The sequence below is a fragment of the Peromyscus eremicus genome, chromosome 19, assembly GCF_949786415.1.
Source record: "Peromyscus eremicus chromosome 19, PerEre_H2_v1, whole genome shotgun sequence".
Classification (NCBI taxonomy): Eukaryota; Metazoa; Chordata; class Mammalia; order Rodentia; family Cricetidae; genus Peromyscus; species Peromyscus eremicus.
The window spans coordinates 21,095,049-21,118,367 of record NC_081435.1 but is presented as its reverse complement, the minus strand read 5'-3'; the positions used below and the strand labels follow the sequence as shown (position 1 = coordinate 21,118,367).

Here is a 23,319-nt window from a genome sequence, read left to right as displayed (position 1 = left end):
TCTGCCTCCCAAGTGCTGGGATTAAAGGCATGTGCCACCACCGCCTAGCTAGGCTTGGCCTCTTTGGTCTTAGTATGGGTAAGAGCCCGAGGCAGGTCATTGGCCTCTTGCCTGCTCCTCTTAGATATACAGCAGCTGTGAAGAGCTACGGGTCATTCTTTCCTAACTCCTTGAAAGGAGCACAGGTCCTGATTGTATTCGTACTCAAGAAGTGCTTCCTAAGGGAATGAGGCCACTATATCCCCAAGAGACAGGCCAGACAGGCTCAAGATGGATGGGTGGTAAATAGAAGCCGGTGAAGGGACTCACTCAGGGTCACCAGTGCTGCCAGCAAAGCCCAGGTGTGCTTTTGCTATGGTGCCCACAGACCTGTCTCGGTCAGAGCCTGGGCCCTGGCAGCTCAACAAGCCAGGCTCGGCCACCTGTCCTCAATAAGTTAATTAAGTAGACAAGTGATCGGACACAGTCAAGCATCCTCCAGGCTGGTCTGGACATGGGGTCCTGACATGAAATTTAGGTTTAAATGGAAGGCCAAGAGCTACGCATAACTAAGCATCCTTGTCTCAGTTCCAGTCCTCCTAAGAAGTGGTCTGACAAGCTGTCAGAACTGTGAAGTCTCTCCCTCTGGCTGACACTAGACCTTTCTCTTCTCCCACATGAAATTCCTAGGGAAATTCCAGTTTCTTAGGGTCCGTTGTTTCAACAGTCTGGAAGCCAAATGAAGGGGCAGGTGTGTCTCCTTAGAATACCTTCGTGTGGTCTTGCCTCTGAAAATCTCTTGGTTTTGTTTTTGCTAAGTTTAGTTACATGGATGTTGCCCCTCAGAGTCCACCCAGAGCTTCTAAGTGGACTTTTCAGGGAACTTTAACTACGTTCCTAAGCCATCTTGGCCTTGCTGGCTCCTGGCTGGAGGAGGTGAGATCTGGGGTGACTGGGTCAGCTGAAGTGTTGTCCTCTCCCGGTAGGGGAACTGCACATCCTACGAGGGACTCAGTGACGCCAAGGACTACGCCCATGTTCGCTCAGCCATGAAGATCCTCCACTTCTCAGACTCTGAGAACTGGGACATCAGCAAGCTGCTGGCAGCCATCCTCCACCTGGGGAATGTGGGGTTTATGGGTAACGTTGTTCTTGTCTTGATAACACCCCTGGGGAGGAATAGTAGAGGAATAGGAACAGCAGGAGAAAGAAGTGTCTGGCTCCTTGTGCCAGAAGGATCATGTGATCCAGCCTAGTCTTGGAGAAATACATCCTAAAAATGTGGCTATGATTTTGCAGTCCTCACAGGTCTGAGGAGAAGACACTGGGCCTCTACAGGTAAAGAATCAGGTCGTGGGCTGAGGAGACAGCTATCAGTCAGGCTGTTGACAGGCAAGCATAAGGACCTGAGTTTGGATCCCCAAGATCCGTGCAAAAAGCCAGGCATGGTGGCATGTGGTAGGAGGCAGAGGCAGGAAGGTCCTGGACCTCACTGACAGGCCTGTCTAGCTGAAACCATGAGCTCTAGTACAGTGAGAGATTCTGTCTCAAAAAATAAAACGCAGATGGTTAAGGAAACCCTTCACCAACAACCTCCAGCCTCCACATGTGCATACACACCCACCCAAAAGATTGTTTAAAAGAATCAGGTCAGCCACTCCATGGTTAGTGGGGACCCCAGAGAGCTACCCACTCATGGTCAGGCTGAACCAAAGTACACAAACCCAGGTGTGAACTTACAAAATCAGTTTGTGAGAAATCAAAGTGCCAGGAGGATTGAAGGGTCCTGGCCGGTGGCATCCTGAGACATGCCCAGCTCAGAGCACCAGAGAGAGAGATCATGCCAACATGAAACTTAGACACAGTAAACCTCAGGGCCTGGGGGCTGGACAGATGGCTCAGTCGGTAAGATGTTTGTCACACAAGCTTGAGGGTTTGAGTCTGGATCTCTGGGACCCACAGAAAAGGCCAGGTGCACACTCAATCCAATGCAGGCGAGGCTGAGACAGGAGGATCCCCGAGGCTCACTAGCCACTCAGTCTAGCTAAATTGAGTGAGCTCTTGGTTCAGGCAGACCCTGGCTCAAAAAAGTAAGGTGGAGTTTGTGTGTGTGTAACTCCAGTGACGGTGAGAGGGTGGTGGCTAGGACAGGCAGGTCTCTAGAGCTTGCTGACCAGCCGGTCAAATCAAATGATGAGCCCCGGGCTCAGTGACAGACACTGTCTCAAAAAAGATAAGGTGGCCGGGAATAGGGAAAGATACCCAACATTGACGTCTGGCCTTCATAGTTACATGCATGCATGTGTAAGTGCATCCACATCCACACATTAATGCATGTACACTGCATGTACTAATAATGTACACCTGTATGTACCCTACACACATATGCATGCACATAAACACAAAATATAAGGTGGAGAGTGATCAAGGAAGCCACCTGTTGGCCACTGGTCATACACATGTGCACACACATGGACATGGACATACACACACACACACACCCCTCCTAAGTGCCATATAGGAACATAATGTAGGCAATAAAAAGATAATGAAAAACAAAGAATAGTTTTCATAAAACTTAGAGAGTGGGGTGTGTGTGTGTGTGTGTGTGTGTGTGTGTGTGTGTGTGTGTGAGAGAGAGAGAGAGAGAGAGAGAGAGAGAGAGAGAGAGAGAGAGATGCTTGGGATTGAACCCAGATTCTTACACAGAGTAGGCAACCACTCTATCACTATGCTACATCCTCAGTTCTCAAGCTTTTAAAGTTAAGACAACCCCCCCCCTCAGTCCCTGTTAGGCAGGGGACTCCTGAGGTGGACAGTCGTGCAAAGAGGAGGAACTTGAAGTAGAGATGTAGTTAAGACCACTGCTCCCAGCTGGTGCTCCGTCATCTGACGTCATAAATACCCAACTATCTGGGCTACTGAAGACAGCACAGTGGAGCAAAGGAAGCCGGCAGCCTGTCTTCTCTCATAACAAACCCCAGTCAGGCTCACAAGCACCAGCGTCTACTCAGTATCCCAACCCAGTCTCCCACCCGCCAGCTAGGCCCCAATGTCCCAGGGTCCTGACCTAGCCAGGTAAAGGGGACCATGGTGTGTTCCCCTGGTTCAGCTAAGTTGATAATGACTGGTGGTCAGTGGGGATATTCAGTCTCCCGGGAGCAGGTTCCGGGAGAGGTGATATACTCACCTGAGCACAGTGTTTGCCAAGGTGTAGACACAGCCTGCCTGGGCGCTCTGTGCATCACGTCAGATTTCTCTCTCAAGACCACTGCTTCTCTCCCCAGCTGCTGTCTTCGAGAACCTGGATTCCTCTGACGTGATGGAAACCGCAGCCTTCTCCTTTGCGATGAAGTTGCTCGAGGTACTGGATCATTGTATCTGCTAGTTCAGATTCCTGTGAGAGACCTTGGGGGCTTCGGCTGACAGAGCCCCAAATCTGATTCTCGTAGCCCTGTCCAGTTCCCTGCTTGTGTGTCCCACCCTCTCCCAGGCTCTGAGCCCATCTGCACTGTGGACTCCTGGGAATAAACACCAGGGCGGGGTCAGGGTGAGCTGATTATTAACAATTGAAGTGGCCAGTGTACTTCAGTGAACGTGTCTTCTCCCTCTTTTCTGTACCTTCTCTTGCCTTTCAGTGGTTCTAAACCCACCCACTCACGCCCTATGGGTTCCTCTTGGGGTCCAAGCCCCATACCCACCAGAATGTCCATTTTGTATTATCCCACATCAGCTGTGCATTTTTCTGGTCCAAATTAGTCTGTGGCTCAGCAAAGATGGTCCCAGAAAGCAAAATAAATCCTCACAAACCAGTCACCTCCCAAAGTCCCACTTCTAAACATCACTGATACACAAATTTGTGGACCGTGTGTCGACATAGAAACTCAGGGACACACATTCAAACATGCTCCAAAACTTTAGCTCATAACAGCTTGTCTTCTCTGCATGGTGGGGAGGGCTCACTCCTCTCCAAACTTCTCTTGCTCCTTTCCCCAGGAGACCAGCATGTTCAGGTTCACCAGCAGGCAGTCTTCCATAAACATTGTAAAGGCACTCATGAGACCAAGGCTGTGATCCTCACGGCCCTGGTTTAGGTCCAAAGCATTTCCCGCCGTCAAGGGGTCTTTGGTCACAAGAGGAACAAGTGCAAGTCCCAAGCCCGGCTCTGCTGCACAGGTGTGATACGGTCCCACTCCCTTCCCAGGTGCAGCACCAGGCTCTCCGAGACTGTTTGATCAAACACACCATCCCCATCCGTGGAGAGTACGTCTCCAGGCCCTTGAACATCGCACAGGCTGCAGACCGGAGGGATGCTTTTGTCAAGGTACAAAGCCACAGGGCGGGGCAGAACAGAGATGGATGGGCAGGTCCCAGCTCTTGGGGTAACATCCCTTGGGAGGCCAGGGTCACCAGTCTGCATGCAGCCTTCCTGGGTAATGGCGTCTTCCTTTGGCTCAGAGACCAAAGCGTCACCCTGTGTTTCCCCAGGGCATCTATGGGCACCTCTTCCTGTGGATTGTCAAGAAGATCAATGCTGCGATCTTCACACCGCCAGCCCAGGATCCCCAAAGTGTGCGGAGGGCCATTGGTCTCCTGGACATATTTGGCTTTGAAAATTTCCAGAACAATAGGTATAAAGATCTTAACCTACATCATTTCTGAAAACTGTATACGAAGGGCTAGGAGAACCACTCAGTCAGTACAGTGCTTGTCAGGCAAGCTTGAGTTTTTCTCCATCAGAGCTCGTGGGGAAAGCTGGGCATGAGGGCAGTGGCACATACTCTTTATGCCAGTGCTGGACAGGTAAAGACAGGAAGGACTCATGTGGTCCAGTGGCTAGCCAGGCTAGCTGAACTGAAGAGACTCAGTCTCAAAAAGCTAAGCTGCATGGCATCAAGGACCAATATCTGAGGCTGATTACACACACACACACAAACCCACATGCACAATGCACCCATGCACACCACATACTAATGCACACATGCATAATGCACCATACACACACACACACACACACACACACACACACACACACACACACACGAAGATGAGCAGTGATTCTGACCAAGCTTGAGGGTACCTGTCCCCTTCCCCACCCTACCCTAGCCATTAGGCTGGGAGAAAGGACTTCACACTCCCAATTCATAAGGCTGGGGTGTCTGAAAGCAAGTCTGGGCCTTTCTGCAAATACAGCCTGTGTACATCTTAACATCCCAGTGCCCAAAGAAGTCTGTGTAAGTAAAAGCCATCCCCAAGAGTCAGCTTACTTCCTAGCATCACACACACACACACACACACACACACACACACACACACACACACCCCGCGAACCTCTGACTCCCTTTCTGATCTACAGTGACTTACCACACGGGGTCAGGGTGGTAGCAGAAATCAATAGCACTGACTTGGCACAGAGCTTTTGTGGACCATTCCTGGCCTTTGAGTTTAGAAATGAGTAAACTCAGGCAGAACATCTCTGATCCAGTGTCCCAGAACAACTGGAAGCTGGTGTGAGCATTGCCATCAGTCACCACTGTGATGAAGGCTGGGGAAGGAAACCAGGTGGGCAGGGGGGCCTAATCTGGGCAGGTGATATCCAGGGCAGAGTCCAAGGCAACAGGTAGCCAGTGGGGAAGTAAAGGCAGAGGTGTTCTTCCAGAGCTTTTAGGGTCGGAGCCTGGGCCCTGAGAGTCCCCTGGAGTCAGAGAAAAAGGAAACATGTACTTAGAGGTGTATACGCATGAGACTCTGTGTGCACACAGCATATGTCTGGGGCAAAGATGCCTCATGACTCCAGGGCTCCCCAGGCTGCAGTGGTACCCAGTTGACCCTGCTCCACACTGAGATGATGGTGCTGATTCCACAGCTTTGAACAGCTCTGCATCAACTTCGCCAACGAGCATCTGCAGCAATTCTTTGTGAAACACGTGTTCACCATGGAGCAGGAGGAGTACCTCTCCGAGAACATCACCTGGGACTACATCCACTACACCGACAACCAGCCCATCCTAGACCTGCTGGCTGTCAAGCCCATGAGCATCATCTCCCTCCTAGATGAGGAGAGCCGCTTCCCACAGGCATGTGTCTGCATCGTCCTCAGAGTGGAGCCTGGAGCCCGAGTCTCTCCTCTGAGGTCAAGCAACTCCATGGTATCGAGTGTGGAGGGTATACTTGTGCACACGGTTGTCACCACCTTTGCCTAACAAGCCCCAGCTCAGCACACCTCCTGCAGGAAGGCTTCCCAGACTAAGGACCTGGATGATTGTCCAGTGGGTAGAGTAGGAGAGCTGGCCAGGGAATAGCCCCTAATCTCTGTTCCTGAGTCTTCACTATAGGTCACCAATCAATGTGAACTAATTGTCCATCAATAGTGAGCCGTAAGTCATCCTGAGCCTAGCTTGCTTTGCCTCTGTGGGTTCGCCTGCTGACCTCCTTATGACTCTGGGGCCTCAGCCCATAAAGCCTCTGGGTTCTTCCAGGGGACAGACGTCACTATGCTGCAGAAACTGAACAGCGTCCATGCCAACAACAAGTTCTTCCTGAGACCCAGGAACATCCATGACACCCGATTTGGGATCACACACTTTGCGGGTGAAGTGTACTACCAGGCGGAAGGTGAGCACAACTCTATGTATAGCCCACTCGGGGCCAACTCAGGATACCATAGGAAGGAGGTAGTCAGGGGACAGTGAAGGATGAATGCAGACTGATGTTCAGCTCCCCTTCTCCACTTACACAGTCCAGAATTCCAGCCAGGGAACAGTTCCACCCACTGGGGGTAGATTTCTCTGCCTCAACTAATGCAATAAAGATAATCCCCCAGGGGCCTGTCTACCAGGTTGACTCTAGATTCTGGCAGATTGACAAAACACTAACCATTGCACATATCACGTATGCTCTGTGTCTGGTTTCTTTGAAGATTGTCTGTGTTGATGGACGTGAGAGGGACCGACCCAAAGCCCTGATGCTTGCACACTAAGTGCTTTACCAACTGAGTCCTCTCCCCAGCCTCCTTTGTTTCTTCTTATTGCAGAAGAATATTCTGCAGTGTTATCGACCCATATTCTGTTTCTCTCTTCAACTGATGGATAGTTCAGTTGTCTCCACTGTACAGCTATTTTATATAACACAGTGGATATCCAGTGCAGGCTTTTGTGTGGACATAGATTTCAGTTTTCTCCGCATATACCCAGCAGCGGATTGCTAGGTCACGTGTAGTTTTTGAGGAGCCATAACACTCTTTCCAAAGCAGCTGTGCTATTTTACAGTTTTAATAGACATGTAAGAGAGTTCCAGCGTTTCCACGTGCGTTTGAACTTGTGTTATCAGAGCATGACTTACAGGAGTCAGTTCTCTCCTCCCACAATGTGGGTCCCAGGGATTGAACTTGAGTCATCAGACTTGGCAGTGGGTACCTTTACCTGCTGAGCCATCTCACTGGCCTATAATAGTGCTTTCTATACTCTGGCTACAAGCACCTCATCAGATACATAGTTTTAAATTTTTTCTCATTCTGGGGGGCTTGTGTTTCACTGTTGTTTTGGTGGCTGTGGATGGAGCTCAGGGCCTAACACATAGTAGGCAAGTGCTCTCTCCCACCGAACTATATTCCAATCCTTGCTTTTTGTTTTTGATTGTTTGCTTGTTTGCTTTTTAGATAGAGGCATGATGCAAAGCTCATCCTCCACCCCCAAAATCCCTGACATTACATGTGTGGACCCCACACCTGGCTCCGTATCACTTTCTTAATGGTGCCGAAGGTTTTATTCTAAAGAAGTCTGGTTTATCGCTTTTCCTTTGTTACCTGTGTCATAGCTTAGAGTTCACTGTGAGGTCTAGTGTTATGAAAGTTTTCTTTCTTGTTGTTTTTGTATTGAGACAGGGTCTCCCTAGGTAACCTTGCCTGCCCAGCAACTTGCTGTGTAGCCAGGCTGGCCTCTAATACTCCTGCCTTCTGAGTGCTATAAAGCAGAATCTCCTATAGTCCAGGCTGCCTTCAACTCACCATGTTGCTGAAAACCACCTTCCACTCTTGATCCTCCTGCCTCCACCTCCCAAGTGCTGATATTTGCACCACCGTGTCCAGTTTGTATGGTGCTGGGAATCGAACCCAGGGAATCATGCATGCTAGGCAAGCACTCTACCAGCTGAGCCATAGCCCCAGCTCTTCTCATGCGTATTCTTACAAGAGGTTTAGATTTTACTTTTAGACCTTGATTCCATGAGTTGACTTCATGTTGTAGTCAGGTTACTCATAATATTGAGTAGAGAAGCAAAGGTCTAATGTGTCGTCTGTTGTGCCTAGAAGAATGGGAAGGTGGCCAGTGTGCCCTTGTAGTCAGGAAAACAGGGTAGGTGGGCATCATCCGTAGACGTCTTTAAGTAGAGTTGCGAATCTAGGGACAATCCTTGCATACTTTTCCTTTAGAGAGACAGAGGAGCGGAAAGGCTGGTAACTTACCAAGAGGAAGCAGGGTGCTGGAGGTGGGGGAATTCTGTTGGAAAACTCGGAAGATGGCAAGGCTCCTTCACAGTCCCTGCCACACCCTGACTTTAAGCTCTTGAGAAAGGGAGAGTCCCTGTATTAGTCAGTGTTCTCTAGAAGAACAGAACTAGTGGAATCAATCTATATTAAAAGGGCATTTATTAGAGGAGTTTCCAGGCTCTGGCCCGGCAATGGCTGTCTCCCGATGGGAAGGCCAAGAATCTGGTTCAGCCCATGAGGCTGGATGCCTCAGTTTGTCTTTGGTCTACATTGGGATCCTGAAAAACGTAGGTTCTAACACCAGCAAAGGAATGCCTCAGCAATTGGATGGATGAACTTGCCACAGAGAGTGAGGGCAAGCAGGCAAAAAGCAAAAGCTTGCTTCTTCTGTGTCCTTTTACACAGGCTGCCAACAGAAGGTGTGGCCAAGATGGCTCTTCTGACCTCAAATGATCCAGATTTAGGGTGGGTCTTACCGTTTCAAATGATCCAGTTAAGCAAAATCCCTCACAGGCGTGCCCAGCTGCTTGGGTTTTAGTTGATTCCAGATGTAGTCAAATTGACAACCAGTATTAGTAATCATAGTCCCAGAATCCAAAGAGGACATTGAGCCCATCCCCTAGCACCCTAAGTATTCAAGAGTGAGGGTTTTTGTTTTGTTCTGTTTTATTTTGAAGTGACATGATACTTAAGAGTGAAAGACCAGACTTAGCACAGGACACAAGACCAAGCTCTCAGCCAAAGGAGATTTATTGGCTCTAGAGGGACAAAGGGCTGGGAATAGGAGACAAGAAAGAAGGGAGGAAAGGGACAAGGGACAGGGGGAAGGATATTTGCCCCAGAGGGACAAAGATCTGCCTCTGGATAGCGAAGAGACAGATGTGGCCTATAGGCAAATGACAGTTTATAAAGGGAAAGGGGAAACCCAGTGTTAGGATGAGGTGTTTAATTTTGATTGGCCAGGTTAATTAGGGTAGCCAAAAAGGGGCCTTTTGATTGCTGGACTTTAGTACTTTCATAGCTGAACCTTGGTGGTCAGCCTCAGGAGGAGGGACTGGCCATATAAGGGAATAGACCTTGGTGGCTGGGAATGTAATCTAACAGTTTGGCAAATTAAAGAGAATGGGAGAGAAGGGTAGAGGGCAAAAAACTGTCAGCTCTATGTTTGTCCTGCTCCAGCCTGCTAGAGCCCTTCAGAGAGGATGCGCAGATTCGGGAAACTTCTTTCTCCAAGCACAAAGACCTAGTTTAGAATACCCAGAACCCACGAAAGCCAGACACTTCTCGAATCAGACACAGCTCACATCATCCACAGTCTCATCACTGCTGTGGTGAAATGGCATGCGGAGACAGGGGGATCCCTGGAAGTCAAGGACCAATAGCCTGGTGTACATAGTGTTGAATAACAAGAGATCCACTGTCAAAGGAGGCAGAAGGGAAGTCCTCTGACCGCCACACAGGCACCATGGCATGCTCACGCCCATAATCTCACACACAAATGCACACGCACATGCGCACACACTCATGTGCATGCACACACACTCATACACACACACACACACACACACACACACACACACACACACACACACACACGAGTTTTAAAAAACAAAACCTTAGCTTAAAGTCTTGCCTAGCATGCATGATGCCCTGGCATTTGAGTCCCAGCACTTTGTAAATTAGGCATTGTGGTACACACCTGTAATCCCAGCAGTCCAGAGGTGAAAACAGGAGGGTCAGATGTTCAAGGTCATCCTCAGCTACAAAGCAAGTTTGAAGTCAGCCTGGGCCTCTATGAGACTCAGTCTCAAAAAAACATAAAGCAATAAGCGAAAACGCTAAAGTGTGTGGTTTTCCTTTGGACTACCCTGTTGTACCCATGACCTCACATGATCATGGCTCAGAGGTAACCATCTCTCCTTGTGACCTCACGCAGTCCTCTCTCAGAATTTAATGACACTGGCCATGCTGGGTCAAGGCCTACCCTCACAACCTCACTTTACCTTGATCATGTAAAGGCCCCTCTCAGGTTGGGGCGAGAGCTCAGTCAGTAAAGTGCTCTCTCTGCAAGCGTGATGACTGCAGTCAATCCTCAGAAGTCACGTTTAAAAAAAAAAAAAAGGAAAAAGGCTGGACACAGCCTGCCCCCTGGAACCTCAGCACTGGGAGGCAGACTGCTGGGGCTCTCTGGATAGTAGCCTAGCCTATTTGGTGAATTCCAGGCTAATGAGGGACTCTGGCTCAAAAAAAAAAAAAAAAAAAATCGACAGCACCTGACCTCCACATACACGTTCTCTGACCTCCACATACACAGGCACATATAAGTACCACACTTACACAAACATGCACATTTACATGCACACAAAGCCGCCTCTTCAAACAGGAGATCCATACTGGATCCATAAGTACTGGAAGCAAGGACCCCAATAAATAAATTTGGGTGGATGCATTCAGCCCAGAACACTATCTATGCCCCGTTTCTGAAGGCCAGGTGTTCCAGTTAGGAAAACTCCAACCCTACCAGAATGCCCAAGACCTCAGAAGCAGAATAACTGTATTCCTTTAGACAACAGTGGTGAGTGGGAACAGGATGCAGGGGGCTGAGAGTTTAGACAGAGGTAACATGTGACTTAGTGGAGACAGAAGTTCTGTCTGAGTGGAACATAGACAGTTTGCTTCAGTGGACACTCTGGAGTCCCTCCAGGCATTCTCGTCTAACTCAAGGGATGGGGGAGATGGCTCTATTGGCCTGAAGGCTGTCCCTGCTGCCCCCACAGGCTTCCTGGAGAAGAACCGAGACGTGCTGAGCACAGACATCCTCATCCTGATTCACTCCTCCAAAAACAAGTTCCTGAAGGAGATATTCAACCTGGAGTCATCACAGACAAAGCTGGGCCATGGCACCATCCGCCAGATGAAGGCAGGAAGCCAGTCGGCCTTCAAGGTGAGCTACTCACCTGCCACCCTCGCTCCAAGGCACTGGCCCAGACAGATGCAACCAGGAGAGCCTTTATTTACTAGGAGTCCCCAGCATGCAGCATCCCCAGCATGCAGCTGGCACCCAAGGAGGCTTATGCTGGGGTGAAGGAGAGAAGAGGAGAGAAAGAGTAAATAGAGGAAAGAGAGAGAAGGAAGGAGGAGAAAGGAGAGGAGGAGAAAGGAGAGAGAGAAAGGAGAGTAATACAGAAGGAAGGGGAAGAGAGGGAAGTACAAAAGAAGGGAAATGGGTTGGAGATGTGGCTCAGCAGGCAAGAGCGCTGGCTGCTCTTCCAGAGGACCCGGGTTCAATTCCCAGCACCCACATGGCAGCTCACAACTGTCCGTGGCTCCAGTTCCAGGGCATCTGACACCCTCACACAGACATATAGGCAGGAAAACACCATTGCATATGAAATTTTAAAAAATCATCTTTAAAAAAAAGGGAAGTAGAGAAGAGGAAAAAGGGAGAGAAGAAATGAATGAGGGGGGAAGGAAGGAAAGAAGGAAGGACGGAGGGAAAGGAGAGAAGGAAGTGAAAAGGGAAAGGAAAGAAGGCATGGGGGAGGGGTGAAAGGGGAAGTGTGTACATTTGTCCTGGGTGGCAGCTCCCACTGTGGCACGGGTCCCCAGTTCCCCAGGCGTAGCCCCCCTGCCCTTATGCCTCCTGCTTTCTCTTGGCAGCCATCAGACTCCACCAAGCGGCCCCTGACCCTCGCGGGCCAGTTCAAACAGTCCCTGGAGCAGCTGATGAGAATCCTGACCCACTGCCAGCCCTACTTCATCCGCTGCATCAAACCCAATGAGTACAAGAAGCCGCTGGTAACTAGGGGAGGCTGGGGGCGTGCCAGGACGGGGGTGGTCCTGAGGGGCTGAGTTTGACACCTAGAGATAACATCCAGGGCGTGGCCAGCACTATAGCTGTCAGCTGCCCCCACATCACAGAAAACTGGTGTGAGTCGGTGGCAGCGCAGTGGTTCACTCACAGCCTAGCTTTTTAGCCCCGCCCCCGCCCCCCGCCCCCCATCATCTGCTGTGTGTGCTTGGCCAGGCTCTGAGCCTCATTTTTCTCAACTTCCCTAAAGTCAGACTTAGTCTTGTTTATAGGATGTCAGAAATGAAGCTATGGTGACAAGAATGCCCACGTGACCCAAAGTATCTTTGAAAGGCAAGCTTCACCTCTGTAGATGGGTGACCAGCAGTGGCCAGCTCCAGCAAGCAAGCACACGTAGTGGGAAGTCTGCTGGGCTTCTAGGACTCCAGGATGCCATGCATGCTCTTGTTAGTCAGAGTCTGGCCTCGCATTCTTGCATGATTGGCTCATCTCTGCAGAGCTGTGCAGTTTGACCCTTCGGGCCAAAGTTGACATTTGGGAAGGCAAAACTCAGGAGAATCAAAACTTACATCTGGGAACTAGAAGCTATAAACTTACGCAGACGTTTATAACATGGCATTTTCCCAAAAACGGAGTGGTCTTGTCTCAGCTAACCTTTTGATACAAAGGACACTATGTCACTTGGAAGGGGTAAACACAGGTAGAAGGTGATGCTATGGCATGTCTCCCATGTAGAAGCCACGCTTAGCAGGAGGCAACAGCTATTTCAAATGCTGGCACCTAAGAGTCAGGTCCACTCCTGTGGTAAGACCTGCAGGAGCTTTATCCTCAGGTGGTGGGGACAAGGTGGACGCCTGTGATGGCCTGATCTATAGAACCCACTCCCTAAAAGGCTGTAAGCACAGGGTCTCCCCAAAGTAAGGAATATGACTTGCAAAGACAAGATAACTAAAAACCGCGCCATAGGGGAATAAAGATATTTATGTGTACATGTTAGTGTATGATGAATGTGTGTATTATAGGGGTGCACATATGTGTACATGGAGGAGAGAGTTTGGTATTTGGTATCTTCTTTTATTGATCTCCAAGTCATATAGTTTTTAAATTATTTTGTTTTATATGTATGGATGTTTGGCCTGCATGTATGCGTGCACCATGTGTGTGCCTGGTGCCCATCGAGGCCAGAGGTGGAACTAGAGCTGGAACTCCCCTAGAACTGGAGTTATGGACAGTTGTGAGCCATAATGTGGGTGCTGGAATGCAAACCCAGGACCTCTGGAAGAGCAGCCAGTGGTCTGAACTACTGAGCCATCTCTCCAGCAACTACCCCCTTAAAAAAGAAAAAAAAAAAAACAGTACGTGTGTGCATGCGTGTCTGTGTGGGCACATGTGCACATGAGTGTGCAATTGCTTGTGGAGGCCAAAAGAGAGCGTCAGATCCCCTGTAGTGGGAATTGCGGGCCTTGTGAACCACCTGGACCCGGATGCTGGGAACTTGGGTCTTCAGTAGAAGCACATGCGCTCTGAACTGCTGAGCCACCGTTCCAGCCCCTGCACCTCATTTGTTGAGACAGGGTGTCTCCAAGAATCTGCATCTTGCAGATTTAATTAGACCAGCTAGCCAGCAGGCCCCTGAGATCTGCTTACCTCCTCCTACTATCACTGATATTGTCGGGACACGCCTAGGTTTGTTGTTGTTGTTGTTGTTGGTGGTGGTGGTGGTGGTGGTGGCATTTACTGTGGGTTCCAGTGGTTCAAAAGGCAGGTTGTCATACTTTCCTAGAAAGGAAATTGCATTTGGGCTGACAAATGCTGACAAATGGCTCAGTGGGTGCAGGTACTTGCTGCCAAGCCTGATGTTCTGAGTTTGATCCTTAGGACTCATGTGATGGAAGTAGAGAACCAGATGCCACAAGTTGTCCTCTCGCCTCCATATACATGCCATGATGCGTGTGGGCGTGCACACACACACACAATAAATAAATGTAATATAAAAAAATCTAATAAATAAATATTACATTAAGTGAAGCACCTTTTAAGTAGAATGCAATTGTATATATTGAGGCTGTTTTATAAAAGCTAGTTGTCTTCGTTTAGGGTTTCTATTGCTGTGAAGAGACACCATAACCATGGCAACGCTCATAAAGGAAAACATTTCATTGTGGCTTACAGTTCAGAGGTTCAGTTCATTGTCATCATGGTGGGACATGGCAGTGTGCAGGCAGACATGGTGCTGGAGAAGGAGCTGAGAGTTCTACATCTTTGTGGGGGAACAGGAAGTGGTCTGAGACATTGGGCAGTATTTGAACATATGAGACCTCAAAGCCCACCCTCACAGTGATATATGTCCTCCAACAAGGCCACACCTACTTCAACAATACCACACCTCCCAATAGTGCCACTCCCTATGAGTTTATGGGAGCCAATCACACTAGTACAGACAGCTGTCTACTAGACAACTCTTTGATTTGTTTTTTTTAATATTTATTTATTTATTATGTATACAGTATTCTGCCTGCATGTGTCCTTGCAGGCCAGAAGAGGGCACCAGATCTCATTACAAGTGGTTGTGAGCCACCATGTGGTTGCTGGGAATTGAACTCAGGGCCTCTGGAAGAGCAGTCGGTGCTCTTAACCACTGAGCCATCTCTCCAGCCCTGTTTTGTTGTTTTTTGAGACAGGGTTTCTCTGTGTAACCTTTGCTTTCCTGGAACTCACTCTGTAGACCAGGCTGGCCTTGAATTCACAGATATCCACCTGCCTCTGCCTCCCAAAGGCTGGGATTAAAGGTGAGCCCCACCACTGCCAGCTTAGACAACTCTTATTCCTCATGCTGGGAAAACCCACCTTGCTCTTAGAGGTCCTGCAGGTAACCACACTGCCTGCCCTAGGCTGAGGCTCACATTCTGTGGTGTCCCTGACCAGAATTCATCTCAGTGGCAACAGTTACCTGCTGTGAATTGTGGAGGAGAGGCCTAGACTGAGGACCAGTCAGGCTCAGCCACTGAAGAGTATGGCCCTGTCCTTCAAGTATCTCATCTTTAAATCAGAGCCAAGCATGCCCATCATGTACGTTGTTGTGGAAATTAAATAAGAAACTACAGGTTTTCAGGACATACTCAGTCAATAACAGCTGGCCATTCACCCAGGGCTGCCCATGGTGACCCTCACCAACCTGCCCATGGTGACCCTCACCAACCTGCCCATGGTGACCCTCACCAACCTGCCATTGGTGACCCTCACCAACCTGCCCATGGTGACCCTCACCAACCTGCCCATGGTGATCCTCACCAACCTGCCCATGGTGATCCTCACCAACCTGCCCATGGCTTGTCTATTTAATGGGTGTCATCTCCCCTAATACCTCAGGTCGAGAGTCCCCTCCAGAGTCTCAGAGACAGAAGGGAAGCTGAACACTGTACCCAGATTCCTGTCAGCCACACTAGCCTCTGACCTCAGCTCTCTCTCCCTCCCTCCAGTAGTGTATGTCCGTCCAGAGGAAGAGAGGACAAGCTTGGACCTACAGAGTCCCTGCCTTTAGTAGAGTCACCTCCTCCTTCCACTGAGGAGGAGAGGTATGGCGATGATGCCTTTATCAGGGCAGTGCCCATGCTGATGCAAGCAAGGCCCACTTAAAACACTGCATTCCTAACGGGGGACATATGCAAGTGACTTCTTCTTCTTCTTCTTCTTCTTCTTCTTCTTCTTCTTCTTCTTCTTCTTCTTCTTCTCTCTCTCTGTCTCTGTCTCTCTGTCTCTGTCTCTCTGTCTCTATCTGTGTGTGTGTGTGGGGGGGGGGGTGAGTGAGTATGGAGGCCAGAGGACAACTTTTGCTGTTGTTCATCAGGCACTGTCTTAGATAGAGTTTCTATTGCTCTGATAAAACACCATGACCAAAAGCAACTTGAGGAGAAAAGGGTTTATTTCAGGGTACAGTTCCACCTCGCAATCCATCACTCAGGGAAAGAATTCAAAACAGGGCAGGATGGAGTCAGGGACTGAAGCTGAGGCCATGGAGGATTATGTCTTATTGGCTTGCTCCTCATGGCTTCCTCAGCCTGCTTTCTTATACACCCAAGGACCACCAGCCTAGGGGTGACACTGTCCAACTGGGCTGGGCCTTCCCACATTAATCACTAATTATGAAAATGTACCACAGGCTTGCCCACAGGCCAGCCTGGTGAAGGCATTTTCTCAACTCAGGTTCCCTCTTCCCAAATGACTCTAGCTTGTGTCAAGCTGACTCAAAACTAAACCAGTATCCCCACCCTCCACCTCTTTTGTCTCACTATATAGCCAAGGCTGGCCTCGTGATCCTCCTGCTTCTGCCTCCAGGTGTCATATGTGTGGGCCACTACGACTGACCTGGGTTCCAGTTTCTATGTCATTGTCTTTTATGTCTTTGGAGACATTTCAGCCACTGTCACTGCTATCTTCAGAAAGTCATTTGAAATCTGTGTACAGTATCACATGCTTAAATAGAATGTCATTCATGCTCAACTATATATCAACTTCTGGGCAGCACCTGCCCCCCTCCCCCAATAAAAACAAATCATTTTAGTTCAATCATGCATTTGATGAGTTCTTCTGGTCTTTGGGGGATGGCTGGGTGGGTCCCTAGGCAAGTTGAGCTCCCCCCACCCCCCAGCAGTAGCAACAGTGAGTGGTTTGGCTCCCCAGCCCGGTCTTCTCTCCCCACAGCTGTTTGACCGAGAGCTGTGCATCCAGCAGCTGCGTTACTCCGGCATGATGGAGACAGTGCAAATCCGCAAGTCAGGCTTTCCCATCCGCTACACCTTCGATGAGTTCTCACAGAGGTTCCGCGTGCTGCTGCCCAGCCCTGAGCAGAAGCAGGTCTGTGTCCGGCAGCTGATAGGACCTTGTGCCTCTCCCACTAACCCTTCTGCACCTTCCTGATCTCGAGGGCCCTCCCTGGATCCCGGCCTCAACACGCTCTCTGTCTGTCCTTCCTTTTGTCTTCCTCCTCCATCTTTGCGCCGCCGCCGTATAGACAAGGTGGCTGCCTCACACTGGCTGCTAGTTGATGCCGGTGGCTTGTGTGGGTTCCTTTTAGACGTCTGGGGGTTTACTCTGCTCTCCCAAGGCCACCAGGTCCAGGATCTGAGGGGTGGCTAGGGAGCTCTGTGGGATAGGATGCTCTGCCATCCTTCTGCAGCCTGCAGCCTGCAGCCATCCTAAAGTTTGGATTGGGCTGAGGCAAAGTGCTCCCAAGCTACACGGAGGCCTCAGGCCTACTAAGTACCCTATGTGCCCCTGGAGTGTAGCCAAGTGCCTGAGTGTACTCAGACAGCCCTGGTTGGGAAGCCTGTTAGGACAAAGAGACCTCTGCTTGGGCAGCCCTGGAGGAGGCTCTCACCCCTCTCCAGAGTCCCTGGACACCCCTGGTTTTCTCAACAGTTTCAAGACAAGCACCGCCAGATGGCCTTGCGCATTGCTGACCTGTGCCTGGGAACAGACAAAGACTGGAAAGTGGGAAGGACCAAAATCTTCCTGAAGGTGCGATCCCCTGGCCTCCTGAGAACGATGGGGCGGGGGGTGGGGGGTGGGGTGGGGGGTCCACCCTGCCTGCCCTGTCCCCAGCCATCGGTTCATGCACTGTTTGTCCCGTAATGGGGATTTGGAATCCAGACAGGAAGGAGAAGTAGAGAGACAGGGTAACAGAGGGACTATCGGGGAACTCCTCAGGAAGATAGAATAGCCACGAAAGGTCACACAGAGCAGCACAGGGTGAAGTTGGCCATAAGGAAAGGATGAGAAGAGAAGGTTCACCCCTACACTCCTGGTTCCTTGAGTCCGTGCCCAAGGTCTGGTCCAGTTCTATGTTCCCAAGCTCACCAGGGTACATGGGAGACTCAGTCCTCCTGATGCTTGATAGAAGGAGGGAGGGCCGGAACGAGGGAGTGAGAATGAGAGGGAGGGAGGGAGGATGAGGGGGACGGAGGGAGGAAGGGAGGGAGGGAGGACGGCTGAGCCACCAACCTCTTTCCACTGGCCACAAGACCATTGCTCTCTGTTCTATAAAGACAAGTTCTGCCTTCCTGGGGCTACGATGACAGGCCTGTGCTTCCCATCTCAGGCCTCAGGGAACTAGGACGAGTAAGAGGCAGGAGAGACACCCATGGGTGGGGATAATCCATCATCTCACGCTGGCTCCCATGAGCTCTGCTCATGGGCTTTGGGAACGATTTTTGCACAGAAATAAGCTCAGGTGTGCTATACAGTCCACTGCAGGTGTGTGGCTTTGGGAACAAAGACTGACAGACCGGAAGAGCGAAAGAAGATGCTAGAATAAGTTTGGTGCTAGGGTGAGATACAGTTGCAGCTTCATTCTGATCCACATCAGGGTCCTTTCTAGCTAGTCCTCATAGGAGAGTCTGGGACATAACTGACTTCTGGAGACCAAGACCTGGTATCAAGCAGGGGCCGTGGGGGTAGGAGGGGTAGCAACACGATGATGTCACCCATCCCCAGGATCACCAGGACACAATGCTGGAGATCCAGAGGAGTCAGGTCCTGGACGGAGCAGCGATCAGCATCCAGAGAGTCCTCCGGGGACACAAATACAGGTACCTGCCCCATAAACCATCCTCAAGTTTGGATTGGTTTGATTCTAAGTGTTCTATGGCTATTTGGAGGCCCCAGACCCACCTCATACCCTATGGGCACCTCACCCACTTAACCTGGAGTGCAGGCAAGTGCCAAGATGCAGTCATCCAGCACACCATGTCCCTCAGGCAGGCCTGGGAGACTGAGGCACAAGATCTCCTCAATGGGGACACTCAGCTATGTTGATAATTCTAATGCATAATTGGAAAAGCACTCCATAAGTGAAAGGTATCTGCCTCAATCTCATCTTTACGTGTGTCAATATACATTTTACACACACACACACACACACACACACACACACACACGGGTGTACAGGTCCTCATGTTTGCAAGGCAAGTCCTTTTCAGATGTTGCTATCTCTGTCAGTAAAGTGATCTCTTCTTTCTTGGCTCTGGGTCTTGGAAGATACCAGTCTTAGCTCTTTTGTCGTGGTCCCTTTGGTCCCTGGGGCCCTGCTCACTCTCTTCAGTCCATTTCCTCTCCGTCCTGCAGGTTGAAAAATCCCACTGTTCTGTCTTCAATCTTACCGACTCGTCCTCTGCTCTCTCCAGCAACTGAGGGTTGTTTTCAGTTGCAGTAGTGTGTGTATGTGTGTGTGTGTGTGTACGCGCACTGAGTCACATTGATGATTTTAGCTACCAGCCAGTCACCTTGTTTTTGTGAGACAGTCTCTCACCTGTCTGGAGTTTGCCAAGTAGATTAGGTTGGCTGGCCAGTGACGCCAGGGATCCTCCTTTCCCCCACCCAAAGCACCGGGATTATAAGCACCTACTACTATGGCCAACTTTTTTACCTTATGAACATAGATTATTGAAGGTGTATTTGTGTGGACACAGCATGTGTATGGAAGTCAGAGGGCATCCTTGAGTCCAGAAGTCTCTCCTTCTACTATGTGGGTCTTAGGGATCAAACTCAAGCCACCAAGCCCCACAGGAAAGCACCTTTACCTGCTGAATCATCTTTCTGTCCCAGCTAGTTTTGATGCTTGAGACTGATCACAAGTCCTCACACGTACTAAACATGGACTCCACCACTAAACTACACTTCCAGTCCCTTGGGTAACTCTTTTTTGCCATGGAGACAGTACTGTGATCAGAACCCCTGATCTTCACACACTAGACATCAGTAGCATTATTACCTACCCCCAATACAACAACCAGAATCTCCTAGACTTTGCTGAATGTGCCCTGGGGGGCAGCTACCCCAGGCCCGGAGCTGCTGCTGTGAACACCTGAAGGAGGCAGGTTAGTTCTGCTTCGTGGTGCTTTGGTTGATACCTTGGCAGCCTATTAGATCACTGGGGAGGTTAGTTCCAGGCTCTCAGGTATATCAAAACCTAAGAATAATAGTCCTTTATATAAAATGGCATTGCCAGGCATGGTTGTACATGACTATAATACCAGCACCCAGAAGGCAGAGGCAGGAGGATCATGAGTTCAAGGCCAGTCGGAGCAAAACAGGTTTTTTCTATTTTATTTTATATTTTTTATGTATGTAGGTGTTTCGCCTGCATACATGTACGTGCACCATGTGCATACCTAGTACATGTGGAGGCCAGGGGAGAGCATCAGGTTCCCTGGAACTAGGGTTACAAATGGCTGTGAGCCACCATGTGGGTGCTGGGAACTGAACTCAAGTCCTCTGAAAGTGCAGCGAGTGCTCTTAGCTGCTGAACCATCTCACTAGCCCCCCCCCCTTTTTAAAATGGCACGATATTGGCACATGCAACCTAAACCTATCCTCCTGTATAAATTAACCCATCTCCAGGTAATGCAATGCAATACCAATGTCATACAAGTAGCTATTAAAGTGTGTCATTTGAGGAGCAATGATAAAAATGAAAGTCTGTGCAGGCTCAGTGCGGATGCAGTCTTTTCCAAAGAATTTCAGTCTCTGGTAGCTGAGACTGTAGCTACAGAGCTATGTGTACACAGATGTATACAATTAGAGGACTGACAGACTCACCCAGTGTGTGTGTGTGTGTGTGTGTGTGTGTGTGTGTGTGTGTGTGTGATCTGTCTGTCTGTCTGTCTGTTTCTGTCTCTGTCTGTCTGTCTCTCTCTGTGTCTGTGCCTGTCTCTCTCTGTTTCTCTTTGTGTCTGTCTGTCTGTCTGCCTGTCTGTCTGTCTGTCTCTGTGTGTGTGTGTGTGTGTGTGTGTGTGTGTGTGTGCGCGCGCACATGTGTGTGTACATTAGACAAAGAGCAAACATTCTGATACAGTTGTTCTATATGGGACCCAGGAATAATCAATATTGAAGTTCTCTGTATGGTTTTTAAATGACTGAGGCATACTACTCTAAACCTAAGAAGTTCATCTGGGAAAGTATTAAAAGTAGTAAGAAAACACAGTGAGTGTGAAATAAAAGATCTATGTGGGCCAAGTTCCCTTGAGGGGTCCCTGATCTCTAGAGCCCTACATTCAGATTCTGTCCCAGCCCTGGGCTGAGGAGTTGCCAAGAAATTGAAACTCCCTAGCACAACAATTAGGGTGTTTGGCCATCCTATCACCAGAGTAGGTCAGTTCGGGCTTTCTCTCGACCATTGCCAGCAGTCTGTTGTGGGGGTATCTTTGTGGATTTCTGTGGGCCTCTCTAGCACTTTGCTTCTTCCTATTCTCATGTGGTCTTCATTTATCATGGTCTTTTATTCCTTGTTCTCCCTCTCTGTTCTTGATCCAGCTGGGATCTCCTGCTCCCCTAAGCTCTCTTTCTCTCGACCCTTGCCCTTCATTACCCCCACTCACGTCCATGTCATGCTAGAAACCCCATCCAATGACTGAGGGAACCAGATGCAGAGATCCACGGCCAGGCTCCAGGTGGAGCTCCAGGAGTCCAATTGGCAAGAAAGAGGAGGGTTTGTATGAGCGAGAATTGTTGAGACCAAGGTTGGATAAAGCACAGGGACAAATAGCCAAACGAATGGAAACACATGAACTATGAACCAATGACTGAGGGGCCCCCAACTGGATCAGGCCCTCTGAATAAGTGAGACAGTTGATTAGCTTGATCTGTTTGGGAGGCATCCAGGCAGTGGGACCGGGACCTGTCCTCAGTGCATGTGCTGGCTGTTTGGAACCTGGGGATTATACAGGGACACTTGGCTCAGCCTGGGAGGAGGGGACTGAACCTGCCTGGACTGAGTCTACCAGGTTGAACTCAATCCCCAGGGGAGTCTTTGCCCTGGAGGAGATGGGATTGGGGGGGGGGGCAGATGGGGGGGGCAAGAGGGGGAAGAACAAGGGAATCCATGGCTGATAATGTAAAATTAAATTAAATTATAAAAGAAAAAAAAGAAATTGAAACTCCCTTCTCAGATGACTCTAGGCTGTGTCAAGCTGACAGTTGAAGCCAACTAGGATACAATGTAAACGTCAGATAGATGAGTGTGTCATCCTGCCTATAATTTCAGCTTTAGAAGGTGAGATGGGATCTTCAGTGCAAACTGGCTGTGAAATTAGTCATATCAGCAAGCTCTGGGTTTGGTTGAGAGACTCAAAGAATGGAAAGGCAGAAGACTGACTGAGGATAATTTTTATACTATCCTCATTCCTACACATACATGTGCACACAAGCACATGTGCCTACACACATGCAAAAACACAGGCACACATACACATGAAAACAGAAGAAAAAAAGGAAAACATGGCAATTGATTCTGTTCCTTTATAGATCTTGGTAGAATACGAAGGGGTGAGAAGAGATTTCTTGATTATTTAAAAAAAAACTGGGTTATCATCATTCAAAAGTGTGGGGAGTTTTTGTTTTGCTTTAGCTCTTGCTTGTTTTATCTGAGGTTTTTTTGTTTGTGATGCTGAGGACTGAACCTAAGGCCTTGTACTAGACAAATGCTCGACCACGGAGCTACGTCCTCAGCCTGGAGATGTGGGTTGTTAATACTAAACCTCATGACTCTAACCTGCATGTACATCTACATCTCATGGTCTTGCAAAGGCTTCCCAGCGTGAGTCGTATAGATTCCTTCCTCCCTAATATTTTATTATCCACTTTTGTTTCCAGATCAATCCCTCGGCTCCTAAACACTTTGCAGGATCTAGAAGAGTTATTTAATGCCGCTAATTTGCATTTTCCCTCTAGGAAGGAGTTCCTGAGGCAGAGACAGGCAGCTGTGACTCTCCAGGCGGTGTGGCGAGGTCACTGCCAAAGAAAGAACTTCGAGCTGGTGAGAGAGAGCGCTTGGGAAGATGGGCCTTCAGGGGCAGCAGAAAACTGACCCATGAAAGACAAATCATTCACTATTGTTTCTCTGAATTAGAACTCCCAGGCAGGAAGCGTTCCATTGCGAAATTGATAGAGAATACAGATTTTTTTTTTTTTTGGTTTTTTGAGACAGGATTTCTCAAACTCACAGAGATCCGCCTGCCTCTGCCTCCCAAGACCCATGGGATTAAAGGCG

The 23,319-nt window shown here is 49.3% G+C and overlaps 1 protein-coding gene across 1 annotated transcript in view; it reads left to right on the top strand.

The window, feature by feature from the left end:
- Myo7b (myosin VIIB) overlaps positions 1-23,319 on the top strand; it is a 73,607-nt gene that overhangs the window by 22,064 nt on the left and 28,224 nt on the right. Inside the window, 12 exon segments of the mRNA XM_059246066.1 lie at positions 966-1,119; positions 3,267-3,343; positions 4,184-4,303; positions 4,468-4,610; positions 5,846-6,056; positions 6,459-6,594; positions 11,242-11,408; positions 12,125-12,262; positions 16,977-17,129; positions 17,694-17,792; positions 18,768-18,862; positions 23,001-23,085. Coding sequence (XP_059102049.1) covers positions 966-1,119; positions 3,267-3,343; positions 4,184-4,303; positions 4,468-4,610; positions 5,846-6,056; positions 6,459-6,594; positions 11,242-11,408; positions 12,125-12,262; positions 16,977-17,129; positions 17,694-17,792; positions 18,768-18,862; positions 23,001-23,085 — 1,578 coding nt within the window.